Below are 12,041 nucleotides of genomic sequence, written 5' to 3'. Positions count from 1 at the left end.
AAAAAACTATTAGAATTCTGAACTTTTCTGCACATGAAAAGTGCATTATGCTAGCTACTTAGGATCCAGAACATGTGATATACTGGCTTCCTTTATGCAAATAAGCTACTGAAATAATATTCCATCAGTGGCTGATGCAAGAGTTTGCCTTTCCTTTTTTACTTGGTAGCTTGTTCCATCCAGTTGGGAGAGTCCTTAAGCCACTATCATACACCAAATACATCTGCAGATGAACTAAAACCTTAGGTGGAAGGGAGTGTGTGTGCTTACTTACCCATGTTTAGTTATTTGCCTGGGGAGCAATCAATGCCATGTATAGTCTTTATTATCTTTATTGTACTCTCTGTGTACTATTGAGATGTGTTGTGCTAATTTTATTTGCATTCTTTTTTCACTAAAAGCTGAAGCCAAACAGAAAAGTAATCCCAAGTAATGAGCTATGGTAATGAGCTATGAAGCCATTCAGCTCTAGGCCACCACTTCAAACCCAACCCAAGTTGATTGAAAGTGATACAGTCTTATGGCTGTTCAGTAGCATATATGAAATCAATCACCTTCTCTCCAAATAGCTAAGTACCCACAACATAAAGACCACCACCAATTTTGACAGTGACACCTGTGTTGGTAGTCAATAGAGAGCTCTGGAATGAAATGATCATGGACACTGAACTAGCCCCCTGCCCCTAGAGGTGGTCCTTACATAAGAGAATTAATGCATGTTTTTAGGGAAGAGTGGTTAAGCCCTCATTACACAGCTGTGTGATATATCTTTTCTATGAATAAATATAAAATGTTAGTTCTCAATGCACCTTCCACCATCATATAAAATTAAATTAAGGGCCCACTTCTATTTCCCTTACTCACTTTGAATAGTACCTTACCATGGACTTTAATGGAACTACTCACCTGACTAAGGGATAGCTCATAGTAAGTAAATGTTGCAGAATAGTGCAAGAAAAAAAATTTTAATTAGAAAATTTTAAAGATGCTCATCACAATGACTATATGATTTCATCAAAGAAACAGTGATCACAGTAACTGAGAGCTTTGTATATACCCTTTTATTAAAAAAAATTATTACACTATTATAAAATGTAATTGCTGTGCACAGACAAATCTGTGTGCAATTCTAAGGCAGGGAATATTTCCACGGTCAACTGTTCCAATAAACTTGTCATATTTAAGGAAAATGAGAAGTTTTGTCTTAAATTTCTTTACAGATTTTAAATTAGGTGCACCAAAAACAACAAGCTATACATCATTAATGCAAAAAGCTAGCTTGAGGAAATGGTATGTTCTTCTGACATTCATGACTGTATTATACAGAACAGCATGTCTGATATACTTTGGGATAAGAGCGTTAGCTGTTTTTCTATTAGTCATTAAGAACCCATACAGCAAAAAAACCTGCTAATCATTTTGATAGCCATTGAAACTTATTATGAAAATTGGCATATGGTACCAAATCCTGTCCTCCATACTGTATAATGCTGCAATGCATAAAAGTCAGGTTTATTGTATTACTGGGACAGGGATAAAGTAGAGCATAAAGTGATAGTACTTTACTCTGATTCCACCCACAATCCCAGAATAGCTGGATGGTCCTTCTAAAATGATCAGTAACAAACAAGTTAGTACTCACATTTATATTGATGTAACTATGTTATAGAAAAATACTGCTATGGTGCCACACCCCCTATAAGATCACTCTAATCTCTGTGCTGGGCTCAATACACAATTAATCCTTTAGGAACATCCTAATCATCTGAGTGAAATCTTGGACCTACTGCAGTCAGACAATGACATTAACTGCAGTGAATGACAGAACACGTGAGCCAGAATGACATCCCTCATTTTGAGAACACTGAAAGCCTGCTAAAGGGGCAAAGTCTACATAAGCCATTTAAAGTGCTAGATATTCAACAGCATCCTGCTATTAATTTTACACTGCCATAAGACAGTTTTCCCCTTACATTCTCTCAGCCCACATTTGCAATGGGTCCCAGGTTTGGTAAATACTGTGTGTGGTACTTCATCCTGAAGTCATCTTTTGGATTATCCAAAATGAGACCTTGACTTCTCAACACTAACACAGATGTTTTCTCCAGCATGGAAGGCCAGTTTACTTTCAAGTAAGAAAACTACTGTGGAGCTCATTCTATGTTTCTGAAGACAGAACAAAGTACCTTGAATGGCAATAAAGTGCTGATACCAAGCCCCCATGTCTGGGGCTTGTCACTGAATAAACACTGAGTGTGTTTTTTTGAAGGGTGAATCTGCAAACACCTCCCACGGCCAGACTGTTTGATCAATATCTCTAAACACAGAAAAAAATTCTAAGGTTTGTCTCTCAGTACAGAGCATAGAGACCCATCATTTGTTGTTTCTGTTTTGTTCACTTCTAAAGGGGAGCACCTCGCCCTGAAAATCCATTTTAATTAAATTCTAACATTATCAAAATATCTTACCTCAAGAACCAGCCAGAGCTGTCCTCCCACGTATTGATCTGCTTTGTAAAACATTCCATAAAACTTAACAACATTGGGATGATTGGGAAGAAACCGTAAAATATTATATTCTGCTTCAATTTCCTCATCCACATCCTAAATGGAAAACACAAACAAATATGGTGTATAAATAAATAATAATTCAGTACAACAAACAAGTGAATCTTCATGGATAAAAAGAAGTATCTATATATTATTTTATGCTTTGAAATGTCTTTATTGTGATGCACTGAAAACAATCTGATCAAATAATAAAATCTGGTCAAAAACCAGTCACACCACAATTGTCTTATTGCAAATAAAAGTGTGAACTCCATGTGGAGTCAGTAGTTTTGCCTCAAGGGTACTCTTAATGCATAACACACTGCTACCACAAAAGCAAAAATGATGCTTCGCTCTGCTCACTTGTCTAAATGGAAAATTTGCATATATATCTTTTCTAATCTGTTCATTAAATCTGCATTTCTGATGGTTGAACTACTGTAAATACATGGATCTTAGCTTCATTTTTTTCTTTTTAAGGTAATCTAGTTATATAGCAGTTTTAAAAGACATTAAATGGGACATGAATAAAAATAACTACATCTTTAAAAAAGGAGAAATAAAGCCCACAGTGGAAAACAGACACAACAGGAACTATTAAACAGAGCGAAAATCAAAATCTACAAGATAAGCAAAAATTTGCCTAAAGAGGGATTTTTGTGAAGATGAAATAACAAAGTACCAACTATATTGCACAATAACCCACATGAGCCCCAGTTCAGCAAAGCACATGCTTAAGTGTATTCCTATTCAGCACAGACTTTGACTTTAACAGGACTTGAGCACATGCTTCAAAGTTAAGCATGTGCTTAAATAATTTGCTGAATTGGGATAGTTTGCTGTATCAAGACCCTGGTACTTTATTCCGTTAATCACATATTACTTAGTACATTCTTCTGACTCATATTGTACAAGGGATGAACAAGTTGTATTTCTGTAAATAAAAAAGGGGCAACTTTTCTCAGTAAGGGTTTTAGTCTGAATGTCCCCGTCAAATTCCAATGTGGATAATTACATACTGAAATACTGTGGTTTCTATTGGACACAATATTTGTCACACATTGAGGTGTAGGTGGTACAACCTACTGGTCAGAACAGGAGTCTGGCCTCGTGATCAGAGCAGAATCAGAGGGCAGAACTGGAGGCATGGTCAGGAGGCAAGTGAATGGTCAGCACCAGGGGTCAGAATAGAGCCCCAGGGCAGAGCTGATGTCATGGTTAGGAGACAAGCCAGTGGTCAGAGCCAGTAGCTATGAATTAGGGGGTTGGAGGTATGCAGAGATTAGGGATGGAATGGAGCAGGCAAGGAGTGGAGCAAGGGCTGAACAGGAGCAGGTCTGTTGCAGCTATGGGCATGGAACACATTGAGCAGCCACTCTGCTCCTGTTGCTACCAGGCTTAAATAGGGATCTGTTGACCCTTCTGTCCAATCAGGGAGCACAATCACTTTGTGAGGGTTTACTGAGTCCATTCAAGATCATTGCGTTGTTAGGTGACCATGCCCAGAGCCAACTGAGTTTCTGACAGTATTCCCCCCTTGTGGGCTCCTCCTAGGGGCTCATGGCTCTTGCTTGTCAGGGTATCTTCAGTGAAATTCCCTCAGTCGATCAAGAATGCGAACGTTTTCTTCTGGTTCCCAGAATCACTCCTCTGGCCCATACCCCTTCCAGTCTGTCAGATACTGGAGCTTCCCCTCTGACTTATTGGGAGACGAAGACCTGTTGGATTTCATATGCCTCCTGCCGATGGACAGAGGGTGGAGGAGGATCTACCCAGTTGGGGAAAAAATTGTCAACAAACGGCTTAAGGAGAGAAACATGAAAGACAGGTGAATCTTGAGGGATTCTGGCAGTTGAAGCTTAAAGGCCACTGGTTTATTATTATTACTGGTCTAATACTTGACCAGGTATTGATGGTCAACCTTGACCGAAAGATGGCCTGTTCTCAGATTCCCAGTTAAGAGCCTGACCTTAGCCCCTACTGCAAGGTTAGGGGCAGCCTATCGCTTTCAGACCATGTAATGCTTATAAGTTTCTTTACTGGCAAGTAAGTGTTCCTTGAGTTTCTGGCATGTTTTCTGGACCATATCCATGTCCCCCAGTACAGCAGAGCCTTCGGGCAGGTTTGGATGGAATCAGAGGTGAAAACCAAAATTTGCAAAGAACAGAGTGTGTTGGGTGTAAGTGTGGGTTGAACTGTTGTATAGAAACTCAGCCAAACAGTACTGGGAGCCAATCATCCTGACAGAAATTCAGAAAACAGAAGAGATACTGCTTCAGGGTCTGACTGCCTCTTTCAGTTTGATCATCAGTCTGCAGACGGGAGGCTGTTAAGGTGAGGAATTTAGTGCTGAGAAAGTGAAGAAATTCCTGCCAGAATCAAGAAATAAATAAAGGCTCTTAGTCCAAAATGGTGCATGTCAGTATGCCATGGTACGTGCCCATGAAAGATGTGCTCCAGGAAAGCTTGTGCTGTTTCGTGGGCAGATGGCATAGAGCAGCAGGGTATAAAATGGGCCATCTTGGACAGGAAGTCCACTTGAGTCAAGATAACTGAGTGCTGCTGGAGGTGCAGGAACTCCACTATAAAGTCCACTGAGAGGGTGGACCAAGGAAATGGAGGTTTGGGGAGGGGCTGTGTAGCGGGGTAGTCACCCGCTCTGGCCCTGAAAGAGTTAAAATAGCCCTAGGAAAGGGCTGCCCAGGGGAGCCAATGGGCTAGGCTGATTGGGGAAGGAGCCACAGCTGGGGCCACGCCTTAATCAGGCCACAGCTGGCCCTATAAAAGGGCTGTGAGCCAGGAGCTCAAAAAGACTTTCTCTCTCTAGCTGTAGAGAGAGAAGGACCTGGCTGCCTGGGAGTTGAGCAGGGTACCTGAATGGAGCAGGGCTGGGGAAAGGCCAGAGGAGCTGGGGAGCTCCAGCCTGGAGAACCCCCAGGCTGCAGGCCTTGCTGAAGGCCCAAAGCAGGTACTGGGGTTGCAGAGGGGCAGCCCAGGGTTAGGCAAAGGCAGCAGGTCCAAAACCCTCCTTGCTGATGATAAGTGGTTTACAGACTGCAGTCTGCCCCAGTGAGCGGGGGCTAGATCATGACTGGCAGTAGCCACTGAGGCAAGGGGGGATAGAGAGTTGGGGGTTCCCCTGGGTGGGGAGACCCAGATTGTGGGTTACTGCTGGAGGCAGAACCCTGATGTAAAGGGGCACCAGGGTCCAGAAGGGACATGGGGGCCAGCGGCAGGCAAGACACTGACCTGCAGAGGGCGCTCCATGCTGGAAGAGCTAATTCCCAAGACAACCAGCAGGAGGCACCGCACCAGTGAGTAATCGCCTAGCTACAGGCTGAAAGAGGCCCATATAGTTGTCTCACAGGTTCTTCATACAGGCACAGAGGTCACAGGACTTCACATAGTTTTTAACATCTGTTCATAGGGTCAGCCACCAGAAGTAACTGGTAATCAGGTACCAGGTTTTTAATTGGGCACAATGTCCTGCCATGGGTGAATCATGGCACAACCTTAGCACCTGAAGTTGGGAGCTGGAAAGTGGTCATCATGTGACTAGTGAGGGCCCCACAGACAAATTGGGAGGGTTTAAGGAGAGTGTGAGGGCTTTCTGCTCCACCTCACAGTACTCGTCCTTGCAGGACAAGGCATTTGCCTTCTCATTCTTAGACCATGGATACTAGGTAACCATAAAGTCAAACTGGGAGAGGAAAAGGACCCAGCGAAACTGACATTGGTTGAGTCATTGTGTTGTCTGTAGATGCTCCAAAATCTGATCTATCCAGACTTGGACAGGGGCATAGGCCCCCTCAAGGAGGTGGTACCACTCCTCAAAGGCAGCACTGATGACCAGGAGCTCCTTGTCCCATACATCTCTCACCAGGAGTCATTTTCCAAGAGAAGGCAGCACAGGGATGAAGCAACTGGTGAGAGGACCATACCTATTGCAAAGTCCAAGGCATTAGTCTCAACTATGAAGGCCTTTGTAGGGTCTGGATGGGTCAAAATGGGGGCAGAAATAAACAACTTTTTCATGTGGTTGAAAGCCCCCTGCATGTCAGGGGATCAAGTGAACTTAAGTCTATTCTTGAGGAGGGACATTATAGGGGCTACCAGGTCAAAGAATCCTTGGATGAATCGCTGGTACAAATTTATGAATACAAGAAACCATTGCACTCCACACATATTCAAGGGTGCCTTCCACTTGGTGATGGCTGCAACCTTGTTGGGGTCCTGCTGGAGAGATGAGACAGCCCAGAAACTCCACAGTATCCTTGTCAAATTCACATTTCTTGTGTTTCACATAAAATTGATTTTGGTGAAGCCAATCAAGAATGGTGTGGCACATGGTCGTCATGGAGTTCTTGGTTTTCTGGAAAAAATGAGATCATCTAAGATAATCACAAATTGAGGATATCTCTGAAGACATTGTTCATGAAATGCTGGAAAGTTGGAGGGGCATTACGCAGACCAAACAGTTTGACCAAATATTCAAAATGGCCATAGCTAGTTCAAACCGTTTTCTTCCATTCATCCCCCTGTTGGACTCTGACCAGGTTGTATGCTCCATGCAGATCTAGCTTCATGAAGACCTGAGCCAAATGGATTCTTTCCAGGAGTTTGTTTACGAGAGGAAGAGGATATTGATTACAGACAATGATCTTTTTTAGGGCTGGATAAGCAACGTAAGGTCAGAGGGAGCCATCCTTCTTAGGCACAAAATAGATAGATGTTCCCATGGGGGAAGTCAAAGGGTGGATGAACCCGTTACATAGATTTTCTTCAAGGTACTCCTGGAGGGCCTGCAGCTCAGGTTCAGATAAGGAAATATGCATCCAAAAGGAACCTCGGTTGAAGGCTGATTGGGTAATCATAACTGTGGTGAGGAGGTAGGGCATGATCCTTCTGTTTGCTGAATACTCTGGCATATTCTAGGTATTTGGCAGGAATTTCAGGCACTGCTCATAAATCTTTGGTTCCTAACTCTGGATCCTTCAGGGGCTTCAGCGTACTGCAGAACGTGACCAGCCATTGGCTTGAGCTGCGGAGGCATGTTCGTTGGCACCGCAGGGAACACAACAGTATAGATCATGGGCACAATCTAATTCGGGGGTCATGAATGGCAAGTCAGGGGATACCAAGGACGCCTGGTGAGTACAAAGCACGGATGACCCTGAACTGCAAGATGCCTCAGTGACCACCGAAGGTAATGACCTCCAGGAGAGCTGTCTGATGCTTAATGGGGCCTGAAGAGAGAAGTGACCCATTGATAGCCTTGACAAGCTCAGGGAAATCCTTGCAAAGGATTCCATACCCCTTAATGAACTCCTGGTCAATGAAATTGCCAGAGATGTCCAAGTCAACCAGTGTTCTAAGTGGACATGAGGGATGGCAGAATGCCACAATTGAAGAGGGAGACAGAGCAGGGAAGCGTGCTGGTTAGGGATTGCCAAGATTCTGGCAGATAGCTGGCTGCACAGCTTGCTGTGGGGAAGAGGGGAGCATTGACCCAACTCTAGCACCCCCCCACCCCCACTGGGACTGGGCTTTGGTGCTTCCCAAGCTGGAGGTGGACCAGTCTTTGGTAGGACACCCTGCTGCAACATGCCTGGGCATCCCACAATATAGGCACAACCCTAATGCCTGATAAGGATTTTTTTGTTGGCAGAGAGGTACGGCTCAGTCAACTTGCATCATTTTGGGGTCTGATAGGGCAATAGGAGCTCCAGGAGACATAAGAATTCTGACCAGCAGGGGTCTGGTGGCCTGTTGTTTTTCTTAGGCTCCCTCTGTTAGCTGATCATCAATCCTAAAACAAAGATCAATTAAGGCTCCCAGACTAGGTGGAAGTTCCACCCATGCTAATTCATCTTTGATTGGGTCATTGAGTCCCTGCTTGAAGTTGTGTCTCTGCACAGTGGATATCTGCAGCCAGACATTTAAATTCCTCTGCATATTTGGTGATAGAACCAAGACACTGCCAGAGGACATGGAGAGCAGCTTCTTCAGTATATTCTTGATTAGGATAATCAAAGATACTCTCCGTTGCCTAAACAAAGTTCTCAAAGTGTTCAAGGAGAGGACTGGACCCCCACAGGAGTGGTGATGCCTACTTCAGGGCCTCTCCAGTGGGCAGACTAAGCACTAATCCCACTTGGGATTGATCCATGGAGCATGACTGTAGCCACAACACGAACTGGAATCCACAAAACTTGGCATGATCCCTGTTTAATTTATCAGGTAGGGGCAGCTTAGGCTCACAAAAAGTGGGTGCATGATTTGGGAGTACAGAAGACACTGCCTGGACATGTACCTGGGCCTGGAGGGACGCACTGTGGTCACACAGCATGGTGATCTGAACCTGAAGTTCCTGTAGGACCCCAACAACCTCTGAGAAGGTGGGTTGGCCTCCTTCTGGGGCCCCTCTATGCCAGCTAGTAGGCTGCTCAAACTGTCACACACCAAGGTATACGCAGTGAGACCTAGTGGTCAGAGCAGGGGTCTGGCTTAGTGGCTGGAGCAGAATCAGAGGGTAGAACTGGAGACAAGCCAATGGTTGGAGCCAGAGATCAAAACAGAAGCAAAGGGCAGAGCTGGAGCTGTGGTCAGGAGACAAGCTGGTGGTTAGAGCCAGGAGTTAGGGGGTTCAGAGGTAGGCAGGGCTAGAGAAGAGCAGGTAAGGAGGCAAGGGCAGGACAGGAAGCAGGTCTGACGCAGCTTCGGGTGCTGCTAATGCAACCAGGTTTAAATAGGGATCAGCTGGCTCTTCCATCCAGTCAGGGAGAACAGTCACTTAATGAGGGTTTACTGGGCCCTGCTGAGCTCATTGGGTTGCTAGGCGACTGCAGCCAGCTGAGTCCCTGACAATATTCTTCTTCAATTCCTGTCTTAACTATTGTGCACTGTCTCTGTGCACTGTTAAAAAGCTGCTGCTTCTATTCTACAGCTGGCAGCACTTTGGTGGTGGATGAAGGAATTCCATTGCAGAGTTTGTATAGATTTGACAGTGATATGGATCCTTTATGATGAACAGCACTATAAGAATGTAAGATATTACCATTAGTGTACTGGAAATGCCACCATGCAATCTGATCATATTCATGCTCCAACTGCTGCAACCTTGGATACCTAAAATCTGTACCAGCGAACTACCTAGGTGCACTGCCAGAAATCAAGGTCAGCATGAATGCTGATTTTGAATAACACATAAGGCTATGAAAGGGGCAGATCTTACCAAGTGCTAAGCAACTTTCACTCCCACTGATGTCAGAAGTCTTTGTGAGTTGAAAGTGTTCAGAACTAGAGTTGGCTGAAAACCACAAAACAGGGTGCAATTTCCAAGTGGCTGTTTGGGTCAACCAGATTCATGCCCCTCATTATTCTTGTGATGTTTAGGGGTTGGCTGTTCATCATACGAACACACACATTTGTATGTGAACAAGTATATTCCCTACTTATTTACCATCTGCTGTGTGTCATTTGCAATTTGCTCTTCTGCTGTTTGAAAAATTTCAGTCATCCAATAAGGGAGCAGAAATGATACCATGTGTCTTAAATGACCAGTCACTCAGTGAGAATAGTTTGAGTGAACAGTTTTCTAACATCTCATTTATGCAAACAAGTTTCAGCCAAACTACTGATGAATATTTGTGAATAATGACTAACCATACAATTTTGTCAAGTCATAGAAAAAAGGCAAAATTAATTATTCTAAACAGATAATTCAGTCTGCTCTCCAGAGCACCTTGTAGGACTGTGTCCTAAATTATACAAAAGAGCCTTACAAAGGGGTCAGTATGAGGCTGGATGCAGGGTTTAATCAGTTTTTTTTTCTCTTTCCAAACCAAGTAGCCCACCCCTGCTCATAATATATTTAACAGTTCCCTCCAGGATATTTTCAGTTTGCCTAAACTTTGAGTCAGAGCTTCAAGCCTGTTTGAGAGTAAAACCTTTTAATTGTAACAATGAAGATTAAAATAGGATTATAATCTTTTACTTACACTGATAGGATCCAGAATTTTTACTGCAGCCAGACTCCCATCTTTCTTATGGGCGACCTTATAGACTTTACCATAAGTGCCTTTTCCAATGGTCTCTATAATTTCCCAGGTATCTGAGGGATCAGCTAATGATGCCTGTCCAATCATATTGGGATTATATTGAAATAATCCATATAGTGGCGCCCTGGAGAACAAAGTTTGTACATTCGTTAAATGTTATGGGATTTAACAAACTGTTTCTTATTCATTTATTTATTTAACAAGCTATCTGAGGAAACAGATCAAGCACAGAATATGGAACAGAATGGAAACAATAAGCTGCTACTGATGGCTTCCTTCTGCCCTGAGCACTACTGCTAGCCATAGAGCACTGAACCAACAGGGCAGGCAAAGGAAGAGCCAAATCAGAATCCAGAACCTCACCAATGAATAAATAAATATGGCCCCACTGAACATTTCTCTTTCCCAGTCTTCAGCTTTACAGGTTTGGAGTACTCTGCCCATTGCCTGGAAAACCAATGTTGAGCTCTGCTACCTTCTTTTCTAGCATTTGGACCAAATGGCTCTCAAGTGACTCTATGCTGGAGATGGATTCTTGTGAGCAGGGAAGGGAAAGGTGCCCTACCCTGGGGACATGAGAAGGGAAATAGTGGGGGCTCTTGGAGGGAAAACAGGAGAGAAACTGAGAAAATGCATAAGGAAGGACACATTCCCTGATTATTAGGACCTTGAGCATGATTCTGGGCACAGCTATTTTAAAGATCTCCAAATACCCAACCAACCTGTGATCAAAATTTGATCACTCTGGAAAGGAACTAACATACAGCCAGAAGGGAAAGCCAGGGAAGGGGAGATCCAGCAGGCAGAAAACTGGCAGGCTGAAGAAGTGAGTGAACCGTAATCAGGGAGAGCAAGCCATTAGAACAAGCAGCCTGCATTATTATCATGATATAGGTACTGGGTCAGTTTAACTCTGATGGAAGGTGGCTCAACTCCATTGACTTCAGCAAAGTTGTGCTCACTTATTTCAGGCTGAATTTGGTCAATACTTTTATTGTGTAAGTAGCATCCTCTAATGTTCTTATTCTCACTAGTTGTGTCAGGAGGATTCATGTGGGAAAAATTACAACTGGAAACATGTAGTAATATAGTGCCTCCCATCTGAAGCCAGGGACATTCTGTCTGGTCTTCAATAAAGGGGGAGAGTTAGCTTGGAAATGTGTGTTGGGTTTTATAAGCACAAAGTTAAAATTCATGTTTAGTTTATGCACTTTTTTTAATTGTATGGACATTGTACTCCTTAAACCCAACCTTATTCTTTACAATACTTTGGTTCTTTACATCAGGCTTAAAAAGTCCATGATAACATTTCGGAAGCCCCAGCAATGTGCTTGACACTGTTCAAGGAACAAGTCCTTTCTCCAAAGTCTAAAGGACACAAATAGAGAAACAGGTCATGTTGGGAAGTCTACATTAGCTTGAAGGTTTAAGG

At 43.5% G+C, this 12,041-nt stretch overlaps 1 protein-coding gene across 1 annotated transcript in view; it reads right to left on the bottom strand.

Annotated features, from left to right (window-relative positions):
* The window catches only part of MYO3B (myosin IIIB), a 263,385-nt gene extending 251,723 nt beyond the window's left edge, over window positions 1-11,662 (bottom strand). The window contains exons 1-3 of the mRNA XM_077830392.1: window positions 11,508-11,662; window positions 10,550-10,733; window positions 2,469-2,603 (exon numbers count right to left, since the gene is read on the bottom strand). Of these exons, the coding sequence (XP_077686518.1) occupies window positions 2,469-2,603; window positions 10,550-10,733; window positions 11,508-11,662 (474 nt within the window). The remainder of the gene's footprint in view (window positions 1-2,468; window positions 2,604-10,549; window positions 10,734-11,507) is intronic.
* Between the last annotated feature and the right edge of the window lie 379 nt (window positions 11,663-12,041).

The sequence above is a fragment of the Eretmochelys imbricata genome, chromosome 11 (assembly GCF_965152235.1).
Source record: "Eretmochelys imbricata isolate rEreImb1 chromosome 11, rEreImb1.hap1, whole genome shotgun sequence".
NCBI lineage: Eukaryota > Metazoa > Chordata > Testudines > Cheloniidae > Eretmochelys > Eretmochelys imbricata.
This window is presented reverse-complemented; position numbering and strand designations above follow the sequence as displayed.